Genomic DNA, 27,914 nt, shown 5'->3' on the forward strand with positions numbered 1-27,914 from the left:
AACACTACAAGAACAAGAGGTATTTCATGTTTAAAAATTTTTCTGACTGATAAAATATGAAAAATAGACATTTACATACATTTAAATGTTTTCAGGGCATTACATGTTTGGCAACATGATTTTATGTTTTGTGATTGTTCTAAAAGATTTACATTTAACTCGAAGTCATTTATAAAATAAGGAAAGTTTGGTTTACACTGAGACCGCCAGATCTGTTTCGCTTGTTTTACATCATATTTGCATACAGAGAATTACAAGGGATTCCTAGTAGCCTGCTCGTTGGCTTCCAGATGTGCGCATGCGCATCACGCACCCACACGCCGTGATTTTTGACTTTCCCGGGCCAAAAAAAAAAATCCAGAATCCTGTAAGGATCCACGCCTGCTTTTTCACGGACCAATACACACACACACTACAAGGCTCTCCAGCAGCACCACACGCCGTGTGCTTATGTTGGAGACTCCACTGCGGTTCCGTTAAATCTGTTGAACGCGTCTTTTTCTCCGCGCGGTCACAAACGCACACCGGCGCGTCGGAACATATTAACGTTAGCAGCCGCTGCCGTTTTGGGTCGGCTTGTGGATTGAATCCATGCCTCCTTTAAAAGCCCCCTTCGGCTTTTTAAGTTCAAGAAAACACCCGGACTCTTCAGAGGATCGCCTTTGACTCTTTTACCGGAGATTTAAATGTTTATTTTTGGGCACCGGCGGAGGTGCGCGAGATCTTGCCGGTTGCGGACAATGTTCGGCGTTTTTTAACGAAACACCTCGTCTTTTGTAACTAGTCTGTTAAAAAAAACTTCACCTCGGAAAACACCGTGGATAACTTGTACGCGAGGTTGTTTTTTTCTATTTTCTTTTTTACCTCGGAAAGTGATGGCGGAGCGGGAGCAACGGCTGCTCGTGTTTTTCACAAGTCTCATCTTTCTCCGGTTCGGCGGTGCGGATAAAGGTAAGTTACGCCGAAATCCCTGCAAATTACAACGTTTAACCGGTGTAAATCATATGCGTTTGTTTGTGCCAGCTCATTTAACCAGTGTAACCATTCGCAGTTCTTCCTGCCAGCTCATTAGTATTGATTTCTATTCTAATTCTGCAGGATTCTGTAGCCTGGTGGCTGTGTTTCTGTGTTTTAAGTGTTTGGTAAAAGCTTAAAGGTTTAATTGTTCTTTGGGCCATTCATTTACTTGATGTTTAGTAACACACATGGTGTAGTACCTTTAAGTAATTGAGTAAACGTTAACCTAAAAATGAAAAATCATTTATTTATACTTGTTCCAAACCAATTTCAGGGTTTTTTTTTAAGCGCAGAAGAAGATATGTTGAAGAATGTTGGAAACCTCTAACCATTTGACTTCATATTTAAGTCAATGGTTATATGAGGAGTTCAGAAGCTAAAGTCTCCAAATGCCATGATAAATCTTCTAAATTCAGCACTTTTTGGATTTTTTTCCTGTGTAGTTTAAAATATTTCAGTGTTATGGTGATGAATAGGTTATATTCATTGCATTTAAAGACAAACAAAATCATATAAACATAAGAGATGAAGAAAAATGCTCATTTTAGAAGAACACTTGAGATAGCTTTTAGAGGTTTTTGCATCTGAACTCTTCATATGTTTTTAATATTCTTTAATATATACGTTTAGTAACTCACTTGGTGTAGCACCTTTAAATGCAAGTAAATATTCAACCAAAAATTAAAAATTATTTATTCTTACTAGTTCCAAACCAGTTTCAGGGTTTTTTTTTTAAGCGCAGAAGAAGATATGTTGAAGAATGTTGGAAACCTGTAACCATTTGACTTCTATAGTAGGATAAACGCATAGTATGGAAGTCAATGGTTATATGAGGAGTTCAGATGCGAAATGCCATCAGAAATCTTCTAAAATGAACAATTTTCTATTTTTTTTCCTGTGTAGTTTCAGATGTTTCACCGTTATGGTGATAAATGGGTGATTTCCATTGCCTTTAAAGTCAAATAACAGCATAGAAGAACACTTGAGATGACATTTAGAGGTTTTTATATCTGAACTCTTCATATGTTTTTAATATTCTTCAATATAAATGTATTTTGTTCATCAGAATAAAACTCTAAACTGATTTAGATCAAGTATAGAGTGAGTAAATAATGACATAATCATTATTTTCAGGTGACAATTCTGGTAGACTTCAAGAATTGATCTATACACCAGATTTAGATACTGTGTTTGTGGAAAAGAAGAGCACCCTCATTCATCCATATGCTGCAGAAGAAGGCACGAGTATGCTCTTAACCTCACCTTAGAGAAGAGCCGTAGATAAGAGCATAGAGGCTAAATGATGATTGATTGTTGATGGTAATGACAGGGTCATGCTCAGACATTTGGGAACCTTTTACCTATTGGGAATGATGAAAGGGAATTTTTGGCTGACTCAAATGAAGATCTGTTCCCTCAGCTGCTGCCACTGAAATTGCTGTGAGGTGAATTTGTAAAACGACACCTCTGTAACACCAAATAGGGCTTGAGAGGCAAGATTTTCGTCCTTATTTAGCTAAAATACTCAGTTCTCAATTGATGCCAACATGAAAAGCAGATAAAAGGGATTCTTTAAACAACAATCAGATGTATTTATTGTTCAGGTTATGGTTGCAGCCGGGATTCTTGAAAACCCAATGGTGTATGCTGTTTAGTCTTTGTCTTGTCAGTGATTTTAAAGCAATCTAGATAGGGTTTGAATGGTGCTTTGTACATGTGGCCAGTTTCGGGTTACTAATCATGGCTGCGCACTGAAAATAAGTTTTTGTTTATTTGAAACACATTTCGCTGAGGTTTCAGACGCGCAGAGTTTAAAGCCAAGCCACAAGTCCTCTCTTAAAGATAGTCTGCTTGTAAACTGACTAATCACAATGCTTTATAGAGTTCTGTGGATCTTTTTTTGTTGGTGCTTGGTGGAAAAAGTCTTTTTGTGAAGTCTTGTCAAACTGAATTAGTCTCCGCACTTGCGGTGCAATGCTAGTTTATTTCAATGGGAATCGCAAACGGCTTTAATGCGGGACACATTTTTAATTCAGAAACGGTTGGATGAAGTGAAACAGAAGGTGTTTTAAAAAATTGAACTTGTTCTTTCATCAGTAGTGCTACCTTCAAAGATGGCTTATTTGTAGGCTGTTCACAGACATTTCACAGAATGTTTTATAGGGATCTGCAGAGTAGTTTTCTTCTTGAACTTGATGGAAAATTCTTGTGAGGTTTTGTCTAACAGAATCAACATTTCCTCTGGTCTCTTTTTAGGTTTAGGGGTGCATTTACTTGACGACAATGGATCTAAATTAGAAAGCTTTTTCTTTTCTTAAGTTTCATGCATTGATGCATTTTATACATTGTGAAAATAATCCATTAACATGGATCCAATAAAATGAAACGTGTAATATGCATTAAGGCTGCACAATATATCGTTTCAGCATTCATTCATTCATTTTCAATTACTTTCCCGGAGTCGGGGGCAGCAGTCTTAGGAGAGAACCCCAGACTTCCCTCTCTTTAGTTACTTCTTCCCTAGTCCCTCCAGCGTGTCCTGGGTCTTTCCCGAGGCCTCCTCTCCCTAGGTAGGCGTTCAGGAGGCATAGGAAACCGGTGCCCAAGCCACCTCAGCTGACTTCTCTCGATGTGGAGGAGAACCGGCTCTACTCTGAGCTCCTCCAGGGTGACAGAGCTCCTCACCCGTCTATAAGTGTGCGCCCTGCCACCCTGCAAATAAAACTCATTTCAGCCACTTGTATCCAAGATCTTGTCCTTTCGATCATGACCCATAGATCATGAACATAGGTGAGAGTAGGAAAGTAGATTGACTGGTAAATCGAGAGCTTTGATTTTCGGCTCAGCTCCTTCTTTACCACAACAGACCAGTACATCGACCACATTACTGCTGCCTCTGCATCGATCCGCCTGTCAATCTCACGTTCTATCCTTCCCTCACTCGTGAACAAGACCAAAAGATACTTGAACTCCTCCACTTAGGGTAAGGACTTTCCTCCAACCTGGAGATGACAAACCACCTCTTTCCGGTGTAGCACCATGGCCTCGGACTTTGAGGTGCTGATTCTAATCCCAGCCGTGTCACACTCGGTGGCAAACCACCCCAGTGCATGCTGAAGATCCGTGTTTGATGAAGCCAACAGAACAACATCGTCTGCGAATAACAGAGATGAGATCCTGTGGTCCCCGAACCGGACACCATCCAGCCCCAGGCTACGTCTTGAAATTCTGTCCATTAATATTATGAGTAGAATTAGTGACGTTTAATCCTAAAAGAATGACATTTTTTAAATTTCTGTGTTTTTTGTATGATTTCAAATGAATTTGAACCATTTAGGCTCTTGAATTTATAAAAAGTGTTCAATGAATATTATGTGAGAAATTATATTCATATAATATTTATGGCAGATAAATAAAAAAACATCACGTCAGTTTTTTTTCCAATGTCGTGCAGCCTTAATATACATGCTAGACCAGTTGTTGCCCATGCCACTTCGTATAGAGAGACTACGCATCTGTGTACATGTGCATTCAGGTATACACAGTTTTTGTAAGCTGTGTTGTTCTTTTGGTTGTCAAGTACTCATGCATGCCTATAGATCAAAGACAGAATATGGTAGTGCACAACATCATTCTCATAAAATCATCTTTTTAAATTGTTTTCAAAGAGACCGTAACCTTTTCTTCTTTAATAGTTGTTTTTGACAAACCACCAAAATGGCGTAAATTTAAAAGCAGAGTTCATAAGAACTAATTTTTTGAATGGGACTGTAACCATTTTCAAGGTATACCGCAGTTTGGAAAAGGTCCTAAAATCGCCAAAATGTTCTGCTAAGGTATGGGTAAGATTTTTTTTATTTTTTATTAACGTTTTCTTTTTTTTGTTGTTTTTTAGGAAAACAGTATCTCCAGCAGAAAATGTATCTAAAGATGCCGTTTTAAATTGCAAAGAAATCAGTGTTTTTGAAACTAATGAAGACAGCAGAAGTCAACGATTCATTTTAATTATTTAGCCTGACATGTTTACTGCTTCAAAATATTTTAAATGTTTCTTAAAGTAAAATATATTGTGTTCAATGTGGAAAAAAAGTTTTAGTTTATTAATCAGACATTTTAAAAGAACATATTTTAGAGCAGTAATCTCAATACCGTGATATTTCAATCCAAGGTTATAAAACTGTCAGAATCTTATACTGGCCCATGCCTATTTGTGAACATGCTCTAGATTCGACGCACAATAGTTCAGTATAACCAGGGTTTTTCCTGCATATAAAGAACTACAAGGTGGTTACCTCCATCAGATTTTGTACCATCTCTGCTTTTTGACAGAAATCTGGCTAACGTCAGACCACAAGTGACGCTCATGCACTAGTCATGTAGTTAAATACATTTAATGTTAACCTTTTATTTTAAATAACATGATTAAGATAGCGAGAATAATACAAAATGTGTTTGTTTCAAGTAGCACAAATTTCACGACTGGGAAAAACCCTGGCATAACCAATTAAGGATGGACTTGTGTCAACATTTCGTTTGCTCTAGCTATTGTATTGTCAACGCAAATAACATTTGGATTGGGAATCAAACCCTTGGCAAGCAAACCTTTAAATTACAATGGTAATTTTAAATGTGACTGTTTGCTATGTACATGTTTTTTTTCTGAATGAAACCACTTTTGCTGTTGGATTGAAAAATAATTAGCAAATAAAACTATTCTCTGCCATTATGCATGAACAAAGTTTGTTACAAGAATTCAGTGGAAACCAAGTAATGCACATGATTTTGTCTAATCCAATTCTTTAGTGAAATTTGTTGTAGGATAATTAAATTGATTGAGGCTAATGAAGGTTTGTGCATGTAAATACAGCCAGTAAGTGACACTTCTCTCCAAGTACAAAGACCATAAAAGGTTTATCACGTATTTTTTCCATCTCTCTTGCCACTTTGGGAATGGCAGGGGCTGGTCACAATTGTCATGCTGTCTTGCCATAATTGCTTTTGGCACAGCAGGTAAACGGCGCAAATGGAGACATCTGTAGCTATCTCCATCTCTCATTAGCTGTGTGTGTGTGTGGTTGGGGGAAGCCGGTGGGGGCTTCTGGTCTTGAAAGCAAGCTTAATCCTCATCGATGTCAGCCTGAATGATTGAATGACATTTTAGCGCATCCAGTTGACCTCCCGCATTGCTGCTACTAGTGGGATATCAACAGCGCCATCTCATTCACAAGGCTCCAGGGCAAATTTGTGAATCTCTGCATTCACTCACTCTTCTACGCTCATTGTCTGGCACTTTTGCGAACGTGATGCGTGTAGCCATTTTTTCGCCGCCTGCAGCTGGTTGAGAAGGGGAGACAAACACAAAGACAAACACATTCATCCTGTGTCTTATCTGTGTGCTCTTGTCTAAGTGTGACTGGCAGTGGGCAACCAAGTGTTCGCTTCTCCCCTTGGCTGCTTATCAATTTGTGGAGATTGCCTGAGGCTGACTGATACTGTGTGTAACTTGCAGACGAAAGTTGTGAAGTGTGTTGGTTTGTGGTCTGACGGAAAAACGGGTCATTTGTTGCTTTATTTTACTGGGGAAAGAATTATGAGTAGGCTAGAACTGTCTGATGGATGCGCTAAGCTTTCTTGGGCTTCACCATATTTTATAAATTCACTTTTTTGGAGTATGATGTAACGACATTTTATATCCCAGAATGGTGTCACTTCCTATGGTGTGTGGGTAAATCAATTAAAACGAACCAATTCTTCATTTCATTTTGCTCAACACTGGGACAAACTGGATAATCTACTTTTAAAATGCTTTTGCGCACAATATTTTTTAAATACTATTTAAATTTGTTTGCATTTGAGGTGGGAATCACCAGTCTCCACTAGGGCTGTAACGATACGCAAAATGAAACCGAAATCGCGACACTCTACGATCCTGTGTCGCGGTGTGATAGGGGGGAATCGCGACACACCCCGTGACTTAAAAATAACGTCACGCCTGCCTGCAAAAGTTGAGCTAGTTGAAGAAGAACGTGAGGAAACATTTTTTTTCGCTCGACATTACGAGCACTGCTCCGTTTAAGCCCTCGCAATATGCGTTTAGCCGAGATAGCTCGTGCGGAGCTCTTAGGCTGTACTCACACTAGGTACAGTTGCCTCGAACCGGGCCAAAGCACGCTTGTCCCCCCCTCCCGTCTCCCCCGACGGCCCGCGCTCACACCACAAACAGGCCTCGGCACGCTTACGTCATCGCTGCTGCGCTGGTTCAGTGAGAAGCGCTCTCTCACTCAGTAGCACAGTTGAGATTTCTCTAGTTATATCGTTTCAGTCGTTTGAAATGCCGTCAAATATTTCGCCAAACAGTCCTTAGGGATGCGGGGACACGCAGTCAGATATTTCGCCAAACAGATCCGCCACTTTTGGCGCTCATAAACAATCATAAAGCTCTCGTGCTGCAGGAATGAGGAGGTCTGCTGAAGGCGCGCAGCTGTCGTGCATTGAGGAGTTCTCGTCTTTAATAAACTACGGCAGTTTGCGTTCACTGAACAGTAAGAATGATTAATAAATCCATATGAAACAGTCCCTTAAAAGTCACGTCTCGCTTTCAGTTTCGGGCTTTGGCACGTTTTGCACTCACACACAAGCGTACCGCGCCAAAGCCCAAGTGAACCGGGCTCAGGCACACCTCTTCCAACCGGGCCAGGGCCGGCCAAGTGAACCGTGCTTGAGCCCGATTCAGCGCACTCACACTTCTCAAACGATCCGGGAAACAGGCCTGGGCACGGTACGGATGGCATAGTGTGAGTAGGCCCTTAGTAAGGGATCGTCTGAATGTGTCAGGAATATCAAAAACAAAACCAACTTAACCCCGCTTGACAACCGACAACTGCAGAAACATTGCCAAAGCTGTCGAACGATGCTTTGCTCACACTGTTAATGTGGCTGCGCAGAGAGGGATGGGCATCACCAGATGTCCCGACTCCTCTGCAGAGAAAGGAAAGTTGTCACGTTTTTTTTACTGCAATGTTGACATGATGGTGTTTCTGAAGCAGAATTTTCAACTCCCTTAAATCCAACGAGTTTGGTTTTCTTAAGAGAGATAAGTTGTTTATTTGTTTATTGCATTTAATTTACTTTTTCAATGTAAGAGAACTTGATTGAAAAAGAATTTTCAACATGCTTGAATCATCTCCACAATGGAGTTTAGTTCTGTTTGGTTTTTCAACAGTATTTTGTTACAAAGAAAACAGAAGTGTTATAGCTTTGGCTATTTATTTATTTTAAATATGGCTATTTATATTGTTAATAATTTGCACAGTTAATATTTTTCTTTGATGTTCAGTTTATAAAGATTTTTCAAATGTTATTTAATAAAAATGTATAGTTTTAAAAATCTTTTTTCCCACCCCCCACGAAAAAAAAATCTTGATACGAACCGAATCGTAGGTCAAAAATCGTGATACGAACCGAATCGTGGGTTTGGTGTATCGTTACAGCCCTAGTCTCCACTGTAGAACATTTCAGGGTTTTGTGGTTCGGTTCATTTGGTCCAGACCAAAGGCAATAAATGATACATTGTAGCATTTTTCTGCCTTTTTGGGTCCTTTTCACACCACACTGTTTGCTTTGGTCCAGACCAGTTGAAAAGAACCAAAATGCAGTCATGTGACAAAATCCACATTACTCATTGGCCAGATCATACCTGTCAACACTCACTTTTTCCTGGGAGTCTCCTGTATTTCAGACCCATCTCCCACCACCCTCCCATTTTGTTATTTCTCCCTAAAAACTCCAGTAATTTCCCCATCCCCACTACTTAGCTTTTTGGTACAGTCTATAACACCCACAGATCGCAGACTTTGGTAAAGTATCCAATCGAAGTGGCTGCCCGAAACCCGGGACATAGTACAGTTATCTAGCTGTTATTCAGACACCTCACCACCGACACCTAGACATTTTCAGACACAAATGTTGTCAGGTATGGGCCAGATGTTATTAAGTGCATTTCCTAAACTGCTTTTTGATTGGTCAGAATTAACGAACTGCTGCAAGTAAACAAATCGGCAGACACAAAATGTTGCTTTTTTCTATGGAGGGACGACTGTGCTGCCTGATTGCATCCCTGCTCATAGTATTCTATATAGTTTGTATACATCACTTTAGTCAAACTAAACATTTTGAGAATGAAGTGCAGCTGCGGCTGGAAAACAATATTTTAATGCATTGCAAACAGCGAAGACCAATCGCAAGTCGCTTTAGGAGGCGGCGTGAATTAATTTCGCTAAACTGTGTCATGGTCATCTTCCGGAAATATTACCAATTATCCATTACGTAATGTTTTTCTCTCTCTCTCTCTCTGTTTAAAATTGTTGGTAAAGCGTTTTCACCAAATATTTTCCCCCCACTTCCCATAAAATGGGACTACAGAAGCTGGATTAGTCCAAAAAAGCGCAGTACTGTTTTGCAGTTTGGCCTATTTTAGTTCGGATCACATTCTCACCACAAACAAATCGCTCCAGGGTTCGTTTGGTGCGCTTTTTTTGGTTTGCTTTTGGTGCGCACTCGAGTGCGAATGCTACATTCACACCTGCCCAAACAAACTGCACCCAGAGGGAAAACCAACTCTAGTGCGATTCAACCAAACTAAATAAGGCAGGTGTGAAAACACCCTCAATGTGGTCATGTCAGTGGCCCATGAACATTTCCTGCTTGTTGTCAAACTATTTTAAAATAGGTAACAAGAGGCAATTCAATCATATATCAACGTTAAAATAGCATGTGGAACTTTTAGGATTCTAGGAAGTTATGGAAATTAGTAAGGAAATGTGTTCGGACCATTGTTATTGTTTACATCCCTTGAAATGGTCTACATTATTATCATGATACAATATTATTGTGATTTGTAGTATATTGCAATATTCTGTGATTTATTTTTTTTTATTTTTTATTGCTCTTTCCAACTTCCAGTTATGTTCATAAAGGTAAACTTTGTCAACAACTGTTTTAACTAATCGGAAAAGTTTCTCACTTAAGTTTTTTTAAAATGTACCAAAACTTTAGCGAGAACTGCAATGTCTCCATCTTTATTTTACTAACATTTACTGCATGCTGAAGGTGACCCAGCTCACCCCCAAAAAAAAACAAAAAAAACCAACAACTGAATTTCAACATCGCTGTCTAGTAGTGTAAAGAAATAGTTTTTCTTATTTTACCAAAAAGCACAATAACATATTGGATATGTATTGTTATGCGTGTATTGACAGTGTTGCAGCAGAAAATATCGCAATGCTATGCTGTATCGATATTTTCCCTCACCCCTAATTTTCATTAGTCTTAATTCTCTTGTGTCTTTTCATTCATTGACACATTTAAACTCTTAATTCCAAACCAAATCTGACTGAAAACACTTGCGTCCTTCCAAGCAAAACGTCTAGTTTGCTCTGGAGGTCTAGAAGTTTCTTTTGAAAACACTTCTCTCTTGTTTTCACGTCTGACACGCATGTTGAAACGCTGTGGTTTGGTTTTGTGGATCCACTAAGATGAACGGAACGGATGGAAAATTCCATTGGCCACATTTCTGTTTGCTGTTAGAAGGAGTATTTGTCCTTCTCAATATAGCGTTTGACTAGGCAGACCCTCACTCTCAGCCTCTTACTGGGAAAGGTCAAAGCCCTGAAAGACAGGGGTCATGCTTGAATTCTTCTTCCGCGGTCTCGGTGAATAGAGAACTCTTGCTGGTTGTTATTACTTCTCCAACACCTCTCTTGCCATTTTTGGAGCTTTCTTGTAAAGAATGTTTAGATTGAGGGTGGTTGCGGTGAAGGCATCGTTTTAATGAGGTCAGGAGAAGCCTTGCTGAGAGGAGCCCAGAGTTTGACCCTTGCTGTGAGGTTCTAGATACATGTCTTTTGTATGGTTTGAAGGTCTTGACAGCTGTCTGTGAGATCCTCTGATCAAGACATAACCAGAAAAAAATCTAGCTGTACACTATCATTCAAAAATAGACTATTCAGTAGGATTGCACGATATAGCATTTTCAGCATTGCATTGATATCGCAATGTGTGTGTCTACAATGGTCACATCGCAAGATATGCAATGTTGAGTTGGGTTTATAGTTGATCAACAGTTGAAAATGCATGAGATTTGTGAAGTCGTTGCTAAGTATAACCATAACAGAGTGAAACATTTGCATATGCAGGGTTCAACGCTAAGGATTTTTTCTACTTGCCCGATCGGACCTGTGGTTCAGATTTTTACTTGCCTTGCCAATATTTTCACTGGCCCTACCAAAAAAAAGTTAATAGCTATTTCTTAGCCACAAATAAAAAATAAAAAAAACGTGTCAAAGTTTGTAAATCTAGAATTTAAATATTAAAAAAATGTTAATAAATGTATAATGAGCAAAAATCAAAGTGTTTTGCAAACAAACATAGCAAAATGTACAGGTATTTTATTGCAAAAGAAAAGATGGCTGACCTGCCAAATTTTTATCAAACTGTACAAAACATCACTTTGTTTTTTAGTCGTGGTGTACCCTCGTAAATATCTGCTTCCAAGACGTTAGAAACAAATGTTTTCCTTTAGCATCATCACTTGATTTTGCCCCCATGTTGCTGTCTCTTCGCTGTACTGGTTGTTACGGAAAAAAATAGCGTGCTCACAACATCCAATCAGATAAGAGGAACCGAGAAGGTAGCTTAAAAACACAAACGGTTTCTCGATTCTGACTGTTTTTGCACGCAATTGACAAATAGTCACAGGCAAATTAAACTTTAGTGACAGGGCATCAGTGGCCCGATCGGGCCAGTAATGATCCTGTCAACGGTCCTGAACATCTTACACGCTGGCCCCGGGCCATTGGGCAGTCCTTATTGTTGAGCCCTGATATGTTATAAAGGCTTTTCAAGAGAGTTAAAACAATTCAGGTACAATAATGTACAACATTTGCAACTTTAATGAAGAATAAATTTACAGAATTTTTAATACAGCACTAAAATAATGGTGGGTTCCACACAATTAAATGATGTTGTCCCAACAGTTATTTCAATCATTTTTATAAATTTTACTAAATTAATTTTTTCAAATTTTAAATTAAACAATCAGCAACATTTTTTTAAGGTAAATAAAGAGTATGCAGTGTTATTTTACGCTTCACTATTCAATTTCTGTACCTGAATACAGTTTGACTCTCCAGGAAAGCCGTAAAGCACTGTTTATTTGACTTGTGTTTTTCATTGCTCTATTGTAATTATTCTCACTTCACTAAAAATATCGGTCTTTAATCTAGTTTTAAACTGAGAGAGTGTGTCTGAGCCTCGAACATTATCAGGAAGGCTATTCCAGAGTTTAGGAGCCATATATGGGAATGCCCGACCTCCTTTAGTGGACTTTGCGATTCCGGATATTACCAGAAGCCCTGAATTAGTTAACTAGTTACTACGTACTAATTGCTTTTAACAGTTAAAGTTATTATATATAAACAAAGGTAGACTTCAGTTATATAATATGTAGGTCTCGTATGTGTGTAGATATTCAATGAAGTGTATTTTGCTTTACTAAAAACATAGGTCTTTAATCTAGTTTTGAACAGAGTGTGTTCGATCTTCTGACATTTTCAGAAAGGCTATTCCAGAGTTTAGGAGACATATACAAGAATGCTCAACCTCCTTTAGTGGACTTTGCGATCCCGGATAATACCAGAAGCCCTGAATTAATTAACTAGTAACTAATTACCACCGGGGATTACCAGAAGCCCTGAGCCCTAAACTAATGAACTAAAATCAACCCAATCTATTTAAATGAATATGAATTTATATGATATGTACATAACATCTTTGCTTGTAAGATTGTGATGACCGCTTTCAACCAAAGAAGTTTGACATTTGTCATCAGGGACATTACAAAATTGCACAATGTACACCAGGTGTTAAAGTTGATCAACCTGTATTTGTTTCCATCAATTTGTGAAAGTCAGCTCAGGATGTTTCTCTCTTTTTAACACCTGCTTTATTATCCTGATTATTCAATAATTTGTCCTTACAAACTCAACATATGTTCTGTGTCGAACAGCAATCACTCCTCTTCACCCCCTTCCATAAGAGCTGCGGTTTTCCCATTGGGTTAAGCAGGAGGCTATGAATAATGGAAGAGAACCTTAGCTGTCTCTAAAACGGTGATTAATTGGTTTAATTTGATTTCTGGGCTGTGTACAACACCTGATTTGTCCTTTACCTACTGATGAATAGTTTGTAGCTGCAATGTGCATCAGCATTGACCCTCCTGTCTATGGAAACATACATAAACATTAAGACATTCATTCACACTTGTATGATCGTAAACCTTCATGACTTTCTTTGTTGTGTAAAATCATGCGGTTTTGGGTTCCACAAAGTTAGTCGATTTTGGAAAGACACGAAGGCGAGTAAATGATCATGTCAGTGGTTTAGATGACTGAATTGGCTTGATATTTAAAGAAAAAGCATTCTTTCGTTGATTTAGTGCTGATCTCTAGATCAAGTCGTTCTTTTTGAACTGGCCTTTCAAAAGTAAATCCAATGGACTGACATGGTAATTGATCTCTGATTGGTGGGTTTGGGGGAATGTAACCATGGAGAGAATGTTCCAGTTCTCCCGGCCACATGCTAGCTGCCTCCCGCTGATATCAGCTCACTTAGTCTCTGTAGGGAAGGTAAATTACTGCCTTTCTTCTGCAGAAACCTGCTGAAAAGTAGTTAGCCATTTATAGGTCTGAACACTTTGGCCTAATTTAATGGATGGCCTCTCTCTAACTGGAAAACACAGGTCATTAGATTAGCCGTAGAGCATTCTTACTTCATTGAAATGTTCATTTTCATCTCGCACATCAAAAGTGTTCCTGAAAATGTGATAAATACATTGACGAACGTGATGCAGAGCAAGCAAATGATGTTCTTTGTAGTTTGTAGCCGCTGTGCTTCGATTATTTCATGCACACCTGAAGCAAATCCACAACCCCCATCCAAACCAATCTTTACGTTGTCTTTCCTCTTACAAATGATGCATTTGAAAGGGCAGCCAAGCTTGCATTAATGTCCTTTTGTGCTCCGCATTACAGAAAGGCTATAAAGGCCATCCAGACTCTAAGATGACTGGCGAATGATAAACCGGCCTTTCCTCCTCATTAGCTTTATGGACGAGTCGCTCGATTTGTCGTCAGGGATGAGCCGGGCTTCACTTGACCCTGAAAGTGGTGATGTAGAGCAGATAGGAGCGGTGTGTTTGAAACACAAGTCTGTCATATATTGTGGAGGAATTATAGAATGAAAAAACTTGGTAATTCCATGTGGGCTGTTTGCCCGAGGCTCTTGTTTGTTTACTGGCGTTTGAACATTATGTCCCATTTTTGGAGGAACTTTCTATTCTTGTTCTTTAGTGCTACGTTTTTCTGTTACGAGTTAGGATTTGCTAATAAGAAGCAACTAATTGTCATCATCTCTCTGATATGTTAATTCTTTTTGATGTTGTAGATTTCGTCTAAACTGGAAAAAAGGCATGTTTATCACTATATAGAGATGAAAACAGAGTTCAGCTTTTTTAATTAAACACCATATTGCCTAAAATGGAAAAAAAAAATCTGATTACATTAACCCCTTAACTGTTGCACCCACTTTTTGATCATGGACATGACATGTTTAACTTGAACGAAGGCGTCTTCAGCGCCTTGATGCCTGGAATTAAGCTTGGTCTCATTTTAAAGAGGACAACTGTCAGATTGTAGCTGAAAAAACTAAATTTGCGTGCCTTTTTATGAAAATAATAAATCACCGAATGTATATTTTATTATATTACCATAAAATATGTATTTTACAAAACCTTTTAGCTTAAAATTGACAATCATAATGAAATATCTCAACAAATTTATTCCAAATTTGAAGCAGTACCAAACATGACCACCCGGTGACATTGATAACATTGGTACAAGGGCGCCCCCTATGTTTGAGCAATATGAACCATACTTTTGACAATATTTGTAAAGAAGACGCAACATTCTCATCTAGTATAGGTAGTAGGGTTGCACGTTTTACGGGTACTATGGTAGTAGCGTGATAATATGACTCAAATTCTCGCAGTGCTGCTGTAGCTTGTAAATGGTAGTATAGTCATTAACGGTCTATCTACAATAGATAATGTTGCATGTGGAAACGTCACTAAAATACTCACATTTGTGCAACAATAGACAAATTTATTTTAATAGTCTGTGGAGCCCTTTAAGGTTGCACGTTTTCAGACGTTCCGAACGCGCTTCTGAATCGGTTAATTTCTGTTCCTTTCAATATAATATGATTTAATAGCTACAACAACCACGACAATCTCTTTAAAAGAAGGACTCACATTGAAATTTGAATAAAAATAAAACAATAGATGGAAAAACCCAAAAATAGCAACAGGAAATAATTTTTCACCACTTCATATAACCTAATTCTGTTGTAAAATGCTCTTTTTGTAAAAAAAAAAAAAAGTCAAAAAATCATTTGGTGTAATCTGTATCTTTATTTTAATGTATTTTTTAGATGAAGTGATGTGCAAATAATACTTTTTTTTTAATAATAAGGGAATTATCAATTAACCTCAAATAGGCCTATTATAACACACACACACACACACATATATATATATATATATATATATATATATATATATATATATATATATATATATATATATATATATAATGTCTTTCTGAAAATTTTCTTTTGTAATTTTAATTATGAATTACAGTATCACAATACTACTTGGTACCGTGATAGTTCAGCTGGTATAGTATTGTGAATTAATGTTACCGCGACAACCCTAATAGGTAGTTTGTGGTATTTGATTTGAATTTAGCCTCTAAAAACATCTAAAAAAAAGGTTTACTTGTTGATTGCTGTAGCAAAGTAATGTTTTACAACTTTGTTTCTCAGTAATGAATCTAACATGGATATTTATACATAAACCATATTGAAACTAGACATTTCAATAGGGATGTAACGCTATCAGATTTTCACTGTACGGTAATACCTCGGTATGAATGGCACGGTACGGTATTTATTGAATAATTTACAGGAAAAACAAAACTAATGAAAATACTCGAAAAAAGTGCCAAAAGTGTTTATTTACCTTACTGAACATATCAATGACATACAAATTAGCCACCTATCTGTAAGTTTCGAAACAGGAACTTCAATTTTTCAATTTTAATAACCAAAAAAACTATTAAATCATATAAAAAAATAAAGTTTCAATTTAGTGTTGTTGATTAAACATTTAAGCACTCACTAACTTAGATAGAGATGGGTTTTATTTCAGGAAAATTATCATATAACTATAATCTGGTAAAAGCTAGGATCTCTGGGCATGTCCACTGCAACAGAAATAAACCCTTCTCATTTGGGACTGAGGTTTCTGGGACAGAGAGATATGATTTAGCCAAGGTTGACAGCAGTGGGTAACGCTGTGCATTGTCTTTCCACCACTTGAGAGGACAAGCCATGAGTGACAAAGAGGTCTCTTTGCGGTACAAGTCAATGTCTGCATCAATCTAACAAGTGTGCTGTGTTCTGCAGTCCCCATGACTGTTTTATTCGTATTCCCCGACTTATATTTCACCACAGTCTGGCAGTGCCTGCATATTGTTTTTGTCTTTGTCTGTCACCTTTTCTACTTTTTCGTATCTTTTTAGACAGAAACCGAAATGCTTCCACACATCCGATTTAAAACCCGCTTTAGGTTCGATCATTTCCAGCTCTTTTTCTTCCCCGCTACTAGCAGCACACTCCATTTCCACATTACTGGATCTGTAGTGACAACAAACCGCAAAGGATGATGGCCACGCGTAGGCTGATGGGAATTGTAGTTCCCGCTACCTCCCGTTCGCTTCATTCGCCTAAGCAAACTTTTCTCAGAAATACAGTTTTATTGAGTCATGCGGCAACGGTCATATTGAAAAAAATTACTATTGCGGTATGACGGTATTTACAATATTGTTACATCCCTACATTTCAAGCTTTCCAATGATATATAGTTTGTCAAGATGTAAACGGGACGGAGACAGTTACAGGTTTAATAAACAATCCAGCCCAGTGCTTGTAGTATTTTATGAATGACAGGCTAAATTCTGCAGTGCAGATTCTGTGAGCGCTTACTGATGGGAATTAATTTAATGATAGTGTTGTTTCCCTCATTGTGTTGTCAGGAAGCCAATTAATTTCATCCTCAAGTAGTGGCGGATCACAAATATTGTGCAGGGTTTATCTGGCAAGCAGGCGACACCGCTACATCTGAACGAAATTGCTGTTTTTGCTAATTAGACGTGATTGAATGCATGTCATGAGTACATGGAGTTTATACATAGAGTTCTAATGGCAGGACACATCCATCAAACATGCGCCAACTCTATGAACGCCTCCCAGGGGACTCTGATTAACCCTTCCCCTGGATGAAATGCATAAATTGTGTGCTTTTCCCCAGCCGTTGGCATGTAATGTCTGTCTGTCGCATATATGAAGACCAGGACGTGATTTAATCATTGGCTGTATTATGCTGGGCTCTTAGGGCACCGTCCTTGCTGTGCATACATCAATTACACACACAGACGCACATGCGCTTTAATAAGCCTGCGAGTGTGCTGTTGGCAGTAGCGGTGTCACTGAGACTGATGCTTGTGACAGCAGGCGGGTGATAATTAACCAAGATTCCTGCTATTCGCTCACACACACATACACACTTTTGGATAGAGGCAGGTTACTGTGTGTGTGCGTGCGTGTGTGTGTGTGTGTGTGTGTGTGTGTGTGTGTGTGTGTATGTCTTTTTAAGGGGCACAAATGGTGCACTAAACAAGCCAGGGTCATCGGTTCAAGTGATCCCTCAGGGCAGAGCAGGTGACCGAGCGGTAGCTATAGTTTGTCCATTTCTCCATGTGCTCTCATTAAATCTTGCTGAAGTGGAGTTCACATCTATTTCTGATGTCCTTGATCATCATGTGGCTGTTAAAATTTAAAATAAGATGTAATGAAGCACATTTTAATGAAGATTTTCAAGCCATTTCACAAAAGATGAAAGAAATTAAGAGCGGGAATTGATTTTTAATCCCTCATTAGATGATGTGAGGGTGTATGGATCTGCACGTGGGTTTTCAAATGCCGTTTTACTCATGTACTGTTCAAAATCAGTCAAAATGAAACATTTACCTCTTCCCAACAGGGAAAACCAGCAACAATCAAGAATGCATGATTAGAAGCTGTCATGGCTTTGCAATCAAAAAATGTGATTATAATGGAAGTCAATGGGGCAGAAACAGACGCTGAGGCCCCGTTTACACTAATGCGTTTTAGTTTTAAAGCGCATAAGTTTTGCTTCGGTTACGGCATCCGTCCACACTATGAGCACCGAAAACGAAGCGTTTCGGAAACACTAGAGAGGCCGTTTTCAATCTAAAACGCTGCTGCTCCATCTCAGTGTGGATGAGGGAAAACGGAGACATCTGATAACGGAGGCGGGGCTGCTGAGATTCGCTACCTGATTGGGGCTTTTGTGTCATTGCGTATTCTTCCCTTATCCGTCAAGCCTCTATCACATGACTATAACACATGGCTTTAACGCTACCGGAAGACAGCAGACCAGCCTTCACTGTAAACAACAACATGGGCACAGAAATGGGAGCGTTGTTTGCACTATTGTCTGTTTTAGGCGCCATTGTGCAGTTATTCATTTGTTACGTTTAGTAACAACTCGACCTCGTCGTCTGTCCACAAAAATACCTCTCTTGCTTTCTTTGCCATCGCGTTCATTGTTCAACTGGCGTTTGTTGACTAACAATAACCAAATGCCGAGCGTGACGCATGCTTCCTGTTTATACTAGAACGCGCATGCCCAGAGTGCACGAATGGTCACGTGATATACGTTTTTGGTGGCGTAGTGTGGATGCAGATTCAGAAACGCTGGGTGAATTGCTAGTGTGAACGCGGATCGTTTTTGACCTAAAACGCCGTTTTAAAACTAAAACGCACTAGTGTAAACGGGGCCTAACAAAACGAAAGGGAAGTCAATTTGCCCAGAGCATATTGTTACATTTAAAATATATATATATATATATATGTATTTATTTTTAAAGCATATTCCCAAAATTGGTGTCAATTAAGGATGCACCTTTTTTTGGATCTGATACCTAAATTCTAAGTATCGACCGATACAGATCCAATGCTGATACTGTGCCTTTTTAAAGGCAAAATTCAGCATGATGGTTTCTATAGTTCTTGTGATAAACTCAAATAATGTCTTCTTTAGTAAAAAATAACAGACCTATAGGCATGCTGTATACCAGTGGTTCCCAACCTTTTTTTTTGCCCGAGACCCCCTTTTCTCTCTGAAAAAATTGTAAGGCCCGCTCCACATTTAATAATATTATCGCTCGTATAAGTTTGCAGTAGGTATGACAAATAAATGTTGTTTTCTAAATGTTTATTACTATATCTGGATGAGTGTATGCACAAATAATAGAAATATGAAAGCAGTAGGCCATTTGTATTGCAGGCCTCAAAGTTGACTTTTTACTTGGTAGCACCGGTGCTCCCAACTTCAAAAATTTAGGAGCACCAGAAAGAATTTAGGAGCACTGCAAATTGTATATTGTACACTAATAATATATTGTATACAAATTCTGTGATGAATTATTGATATTTGCACAATAATTGTAAAATGAATGTCCAATAATTATAAAATATTAACGATGACGTTGATGACAATAATACTAACATTGAATTCTCGTTATTATGCTGCCTTGAATCTGAGTTATCTGCTATAAAAAGTCGTTATGAAAAATTAATCTTGTTTGCATCAAACAAAAATGAAGCATTGCAGTAAGACATTTTTTGCACTTGTTTTTATATGCATGTCAATTTAATAAACAAATAATATCTCTACTATAGAGCTGCACGATTCTGGCTAAAATGAGAATTGCTTTTTTTTTTTGTTAAAATAAAGATCACGATTCTGTAGATGTAAAATAAAGTTTAATATGAGTTGCCAATTATTGTTTTTTCTCAAACGTGGTAAAACAACAATATTAATATTATGTGTAGGTCTACTGATTTCTATAAATAATTATATTCTACTAATGATACGTCTGATGTTGAATTATGTTTGAGATGTGTGCTTGCAATCTGTAATTGACAACATTATTAGATCATTTAATTCACTGGTCAAATCAACAATATAAAGGCTAGAGTAGTTATACTGACACTGTAAACATTTATTTTCATGCACAACTGTGTGTTCGCTATGAAAGAAAAAAACATATCACATGCTTGTTGCAGTCATAGCTCAAAAATGTGATATGATTATTTAAATGACGTGCACACTTTTGGTTTCATTTTGACTGCTAAGTGCTTGTTCATACTTCACGCCCAGCACCCAAACGATCACTCTGTGCCACAAACTGAATATTATTTACAACTGTATTACCTGTTAATCACAGCAGGTTCTGTTCACTAAAGGAGACGCGCAAGCCTCTATCATTAAGTAGGGCGCGCGCCCGCACTACAGCTTACGGTCAGCAGCTCACATCACGTGTGATTTCCCAGCCGCAAATACAGCACTATATGAAGACAAAAATGACATTTTTAGGGTAATTATACCTTATAAATACAGTATGTGACTCTTTCAACATCATTTGGAGGTGTCAATGTCATTAAGCAATGTATGTGAAGAAAGAAAAGACTCGTGCAGCCGCCTTTGCTTCTCCTCTGAACTTGAAAATATGATTGGCAGAATCGTAGAAATGTTGGATTAAGATCGTCTGGGGGGTCGAATCGAGATCGCGATCTTTTTACGATTAATTTTGCAGCTCTACTCTACTATAAAAACATTAACATGAATATTCATCTGTGCTTCACATTAAACTATAGAATGGCTTCAGAACATTTGGGATGTAGTAGGCCTACATGACTACTTTCTAGTGCCTTATAACAGGCTACCTTCATGGCTTTTGTTAGCTTATAAATGACACCGAATATAGCGCTTGCACAAGATTTGGATCGGTGCCAGCTTGTCAATACCCGATCCAGCAAAAATATACAGTATCGAACCGATATCTGATCCAAGTATCGAATTGTTGCATCCCTAGTCAAAAGATTTGACACCCAAAAATGTTCCATTTAATCAAACATGTAGAAAGCTGTGGCCAAAATAAGATTCAAAATCACCCCAGAGTGCATGAAAACATCCCCGACAGCACACACAAGGGTTAACTGAGGTGTGGAGACTAAAGCTCGAGATGAGATTTTTGATATTGTACTTTAATATTAAATATATTCATGCTAATCAAAACTACTTTAGGCTAAAAATACCCAAAACAATGCTTACATTTTGACATTGACTTTAACACGCGTCCCCATTCAGCCCAGTGGAAAATGAAAGTAATTTTGCATTGATTGATTTGGATTTGCTTGAGCACCTTTCGACAGGCGAATTGTATTTGGCATATTTAAATAGAGTTAGTGATGATCCTTTTTGTGTTTTCAGATGTTTGAGCTTGGCCACAGTTGTTCTATTGATGAGTTTTCCTATGGGGAAGCTATTGTGCGTAATGCAGGAAGCCAATAGGAAGAGCTGTTCATCTGTCTGCGCTGCCTGTGTAAATATGGCCCTGGGTGGGAGGCTGGTTTGTGTGTCTGCGTATGTGTGGGTAAAGAAAGACTGAAAGAGTCTGTATATTGGTTTATAAGGCAAGAGATCAGAAAAAAAAAAACGAGTCAATGAAATTCATTCAAGAGCAAGAAGTTAAGTACATGCAGTGGGCTTCATTCATTAAAGTTAATGGAAATTCATGTGTGTGGATCATTCATAAAACTATTATTTCAGAATAGCTCTGTATTTTTTTCTGTGAATATTTTGCTCATCACACACACACACTAGGACTGCACAATATATGGATTTCAGCATCGATATTGCAATGTGATCATTCGCAATAGGCACATCGCAGGATATTCGCTTGTTAAGTTTGCATTATAATTCATCATTTGCATGTGTATTTGATGCATGTGATTGTGTAATGATTTTAAAAGCATTCAGGTGTAAGAAATTGTACCATTTGTGGCCTTAACTATGATTAATTTCATTTAATTATTTTTATTTCTATCATTCAGTTGCTGTACTTCAATGCTGTTGGACTCGAGAAACGATAAAGCACTTTATTTCAATCGTATCTGTTTCTTGATTATATTCAGGGCTTTACATTTAAATTTTTTAATTACCAGCCTCTGTGGCTAGTAGTTTTCCAATGTTTCTAGCCACTTTGCATTTTGACTAGCCACAGTTTTGTTGTTGGGAAAAAAATTTGATGTTGACATGCTATAATGACTTGATTTAAATTTTGTTATGTCCACATGCGTCCCCATTCATTTCACTTTTTGTGTGTCGAGTATGAGCTTGCTCAATGAGCATGATCAAATGGGTCATTATAAATGGGTGTTATATTGCAATTAGTTTCTATTTCACAAGACTTTTTTGAGCTCAAAATTAACGATTTACCAAATTTATCTCTATAACCACACAGAACAATAATTATTTCTTGGCCAGAAATTTTTAATGTGTCAAAACAAGCTAAATATAACTGTTTACTATACTTTTTATTTAACAAAACATTTCTTAAAAAAAAAAATAATAAAAAAAGCAATTGACTTAAAAAATAATTATTGTCATGTATCAAAAATATGCACAGTAATCTGTTGTGGCTAAAGATAAAGTTCATCAGCAATGTTGTAAAAAAAAATTAGGTCACACTTTATATTAAGTGTCCCTAACTACTATGTACTTACATCAAAAAATTAATACAATGTACTTACTGTGTTCATAATGTATTTGAGAACACTTGTGGTGCTTTTGAGTTGGGATAGAGGTTGGGTTATGGACAGGTCTGGTGGCATGGGTAGATTTAAGGGTAGGTTAAGATGTAAGGGAGGGTCAACAGTGTATTTACAAATGTAATTAAAAAAGTTAATTACAGATGTAATTACATACATGTATTTAATCAAGCTTAAGTACACAGTAAATACATGTATTTACACAATAAGTACATTGTAACAAACTATTAACTACTGTGTAAGTACATATTAGTTAAGGCCACTTAATATAAAGTGGGACCAAAAATTAAAATAATTAAACCATTTTAACAAAAATAAAAGCAAATAAAACCGTATGCAAAAAAAAAAAGCAGGTGAAACATACCGTGTGTGATAATGAAAGGATCACATGCACACGGTTAACTTTAGGCCATTTAATAATCTGTTCAAAGTGAAAGCAACCGGTGCTGCGGGTGCATGTTCATCACTTTTTGTCTAGTTTATTTGAAAGAGAACCGATGACAGTTGCGTTTCCAGAACCTGTTTCAGACACGATTGCTTCACGATTCGGGAGTGCGCACGCGTTTGAAGAAGTCGCGCGCATCAAATCAGCTGTTAGCGCGAGTGATCATCATCCTCTCATTCGGTATTTACTTGCTTTCTTCTGCTCGCGTGAACAAAATTATTGTACTTCTCGATTCTAAGATCACGCTTGCACACATATTGGGTCATCCTTATATCGTCAAACCCCGCTTTTAGGAAAACTACCATTCAAAAAATTATTTTCAACCAGCCAAAGTGGCTAGTGGAGGTGTCTGTCTAACCCGCCAAAGCTGAAATCCACCCGCGTTTGGCGGGTTGGCGGGTGTTAATGTAAAGCCCTGATTAAATTTATAGATAGTTATGCATGAAAATACTCACAACACAAATAGCACAGACCACAATAAAATTGTATCAAGGACCCCAAAGAAGTTTCTAGATTGTTTATTAGATTTTATGGAGATGCAAATAATAAACATTAATTCCTCAATCTCTGACTAAACACGCGCATGAAAATACTCACAACACAACTGGTGAAATTGTTTTCATATCACAATAAATATCACAAAATAGTAAAATATTGCAATGTTTAATTTTTCCAATACCGTGCAGCCCTAACACACAATATATATAATATACCACACATTGGACTCACTGGAAAACTCAAGTCTGTGCAAATAACACGCCGACAGGACATTACTGTGCAAGTATACTTGCTCCTGCTGCTTGTAATGTTGCTATTGTACTGTCATGGCGATGCTGGTAAATGACCATAATCTCTTGACTTCATTGTCCAGAAAATGTGGACTTTTTTATTGGCTTTTTATCAATGTAATTACATTTGTAAAAGTTTCAAAAATTATTTTCAATTATATTGTTTTCCTTTTTGATTTTCGCCAAGCACATCCAGAAGTTTTGGTTTTGACTAGAGCTGCACAATTAATCGTTAAAAGATCGCGATCTGGATTCGACCCCCTAGACGATCTTAATCCAGCATTTCTACGATTCTGTCAATCATATTTTCAAGTTCAGGAGAGAAGAAAAGGCGGATGCACGAGTCTTTTCATTGGTTCACACACGTTGCTCAGTGACATTGACACCTCCAAATGATGTTGAATGAGTGACATACTGTATTTATAAGGTATAATTCACCTACAAATGTCATTTTTGTCTTAATATAAGGATGTTTTCGTGATGGAGAAATAACACGTGACATGAGCTGCTGACCGTGAGCTGTTATCACAGAGAGCGTGTGCGTGCGCTCTACTTAATGATAGACGCGCGCGCCTACTTTAGTGAACAGAACCTGCATATGTTGCGAGTAACAGGTAATAAAGTTGTAAATAATATTCAGTTTGTGGCACAGAGTGGTCGTTTGGGAGCCGCGCGCGAAGTAGGAACAAGCACTAAGCAGTCAGAATGAAACCAAAAGTGTGCACGTCAATTAAATGATCATATCACATTTTAGAGTTATGATTAGGACAAGCATGTGATATGTTTTTTCTTTCATAGCGAACACACAGTTGTGCATGAAAATAAATGTTTACAGTGTCGGTATAACTACTCTAGCCTATATATTGTTGAATATAATCTGATAATGGCAAATGTCTGATTTTACCAGTGAATAAAACTGTCTAATATGACAGATTTCAAGCATATCTCAAACATAATAATTCAACATCAGAATTATTATAAGTAGAATAGAATTATTTATAGAAACTAGTAGACCACATAATATTATTATCGATGTTGTGCCATATGTTTGTTTTTATCATACCTTTATTTTACATATACAGAATCGTGAGAAAATCGTGATCTTTATTTTAAGCAAAAAAAAATCAGGATTCTCATTTTAGCCAGAATCCTGCAGCTCTAGTTTTGACCCAGAATTTTCATTTCGGTGTATCCCTATTAAGTTGTTAATAAAATGTTCTTGTGTATATTGAAGCATTAAATTCAGTGCAGTTGTTTATGTCAAATGCTTTTATGAAATGTACAATAGGGATCTACTTGTATGGAAAATTTGGCCAATACTGGTTACTCTTTAAATGTTTATAAGCCTATAAATTAGACATTCACTGCAGAAACCAAACCTCTTTTCAATTAATTTTTTAAAGTGTACACAATTACTGGGCAAAATTGCATGGAAATGCATCAGATTTTGATTCATGTTAATAAATATAATGAGAAATTTGCGAAACAATACAAATAAGTTGCTGTTTGTTTGTCTTTTAACCAGAGCCAGTCTCATTTTGTCCAGCAAAACTTTTAAAATACTGAAATGCTTCTAAAGCTATTGAACTGTCAGCATGTCTAAACATACATAAAGCAAGCAGGACTTTTACAAGGTTTCCTTCATAAACTCTTGTGTTGTGAAGGCCTTCGATATAACCTTGTTGGTGTAAGATGCCATTCCCCCTCGTGTAACATAAGATTTGAGCCGCCGGCATCATTCTGAATCTGTTTACTGTATTCTTCCTCTGTTCATTGTTACGATCTCTGTCATCATATTGGCCCTGACGGTGAATTACGGCATGTAATTGAAAAGCGATGGGGGGAATTTAACGACGCATACTGCTCCCTGGTGACCTGTGGAAAGCACTCGCTTCCCCTTATTTTCTCCTTTTCCGCATCCGAGGCGGTGATTGATGGCTATGGTGTTTATCCAGAACCTCAGCGAAGAACAGAATGATTGTCCGTGACCAATTCTGTTAGTTGTCCGGGGGGGTTCGGAGGCACACTTTTGTCCTATATCACTTCAGGACGTGCTGTATTAATGAAAGCCGAGGGCCCGTTTATACACGCATCGATGGGGAAATGGAGGCTGCACTTTTAAATGCAGATGATGTTGAAGCGCCGCTATAGTAGTTAACCTTCCTTTCTATCATATCTCACCCTGAACCCTCAGAGGAGGAGCTGTGACTCAGTCTTTTTGTTAGATTATGTGGGCGTCGAAACAAAATATTGCAGCCTTGCATGAGTTTGGGAATCGCAGATGCGACTTTAAGATTCTTGAAATGCAAATGAGGAATTGAACAGCCTTAGTCACCGGTGCCCTCCACTCTGTAAGCGTTATTGCTGGAAGAAACTCATTTCTTTAGACTTTCCAGGAAATGTCTTGGGTGGGTAATGCCTCATTGGTTGTTTAAACAAGCTTTCTGCTTGGCTTCTTATTTTATTTGATATATATGTCATTTCTACAGTACAGTATTGCTCAAATTTGGCCTTTTTTAGATGGAGTTTATAGTGTTGTTTCAAGGTACAGTTGTTTTTTTGTTTTTTTTTCCCACATGGTAAGTATTACCATGTCAAATGTTCATAATCAATAAAACTGTGGTTGATCATTGTGATCTTTTTTTTAAGAAAATGCTAGATTAAACCTGTAACATTCTAATTTACTAACCGCAAAAGGCTTCAATATGAATGCACGGCAATTAATAAATATACATATTAGAGATGTTCCGATGATCTGTATTGGCCCATAATCACATTTTATGACTCATCGGTACTCTCAAATCTGGCCCATCTCATGAACCGATCGCAAGTGTTTGTTTACGATCACGACAACAAATGAGGAGGAAAATTATGTGTGCGGGTGTGTGATCAGTGGCTTGTGTTACAGCAGCTAAAATATATACACTGTAAAACTCAAGTTAAAGTAACTCAAACCATTTGAGGAAACTGATTGCAACAAACCGTTTAAGTTCAAAAACTAATCCTAATGAGTGCTGTGAACTTAATCCATTTGAGTAAATGGAGCAATTTAAGCACAGTAAAACCCGATAAATGAGAACTTAAACCAAGTGAGTACTGTAAAACCCAATAAGTTAAGACAACTCAAACCATTCGAGTTAAAACTAATCTATATGAGTGCTGTGAACTCATGAAGTAATGAGGTATTGCCTCATTGCCTCCAACACTGAGTTAAAAACTCCTTTTCAAATGAGAAGAATTAACTTTCAGTAAATTTTGAGTTAACTACACTTATTTCATTTGATAAAGGTGGGTTTTACAGTGTACAGATGCGTTGCAAACTCTGTTTATACCCCGCAATTATGTCAAAAACAAGGTAAACATGGATCCCTGTGATGAAGTTTTTCAACAAACAATATCTTTATTAAGAAAATCTAATATACTCAAAAAAAACATTGTATATTAAATTATACAGATATAAGTGAACAAATGCAGGGATGAATGCTTATGTTGCATATCTATCTAAGCTTATGTTGATCTATGCTTTACTGCATAAAGCTAACATTTTAGTTGAATGTTTGTTGTTCATCAGATACTAAGGCCGTACTCACACTAGGACAGTTGCCTCGAACCGGGCCAAAGCACGCTTGTCCCCCCTCCCGTCTCCCCCGACGGCCCGCGCTCACACCACTAACGGGCTTCGGCACGCTTACGTCATCGCTGCTGCGCTGTTCAGTGAGAAGCGCTCTCTCACTCAGCAGCACAGTGGAGATTTCTCTAGTTATATCATTTCAGTCGTTTGAAATGCCGTC

General features: G+C 37.8%; 1 protein-coding gene across 18 annotated transcripts in view; it reads left to right on the plus strand.

The window, feature by feature from the left end:
- Window positions 1-398: 398 nt before the first annotated feature.
- Window positions 399-27,914, plus strand: part of neo1b (neogenin 1b) — a 301,615-nt gene continuing 274,099 nt past the window's right edge. For all 18 annotated transcript variants that reach the window (XM_087311362.1, XM_087311359.1, XM_087311371.1 and 15 more), the window contains exon 1: window positions 399-951. In XM_087311362.1, the coding sequence (XP_087167488.1) occupies window positions 876-951 (76 nt within the window). In that variant the 5' untranslated portion in view covers window positions 399-875. The remainder of the gene's footprint in view (window positions 952-27,914) is intronic.

This window comes from Danio rerio, chromosome 25 (assembly GCF_052040795.2).
Source record: "Danio rerio strain M-AB ecotype USA chromosome 25, GRCz13ab, whole genome shotgun sequence".
NCBI classification, from domain to species: Eukaryota; Metazoa; Chordata; class Actinopteri; order Cypriniformes; family Danionidae; genus Danio; species Danio rerio.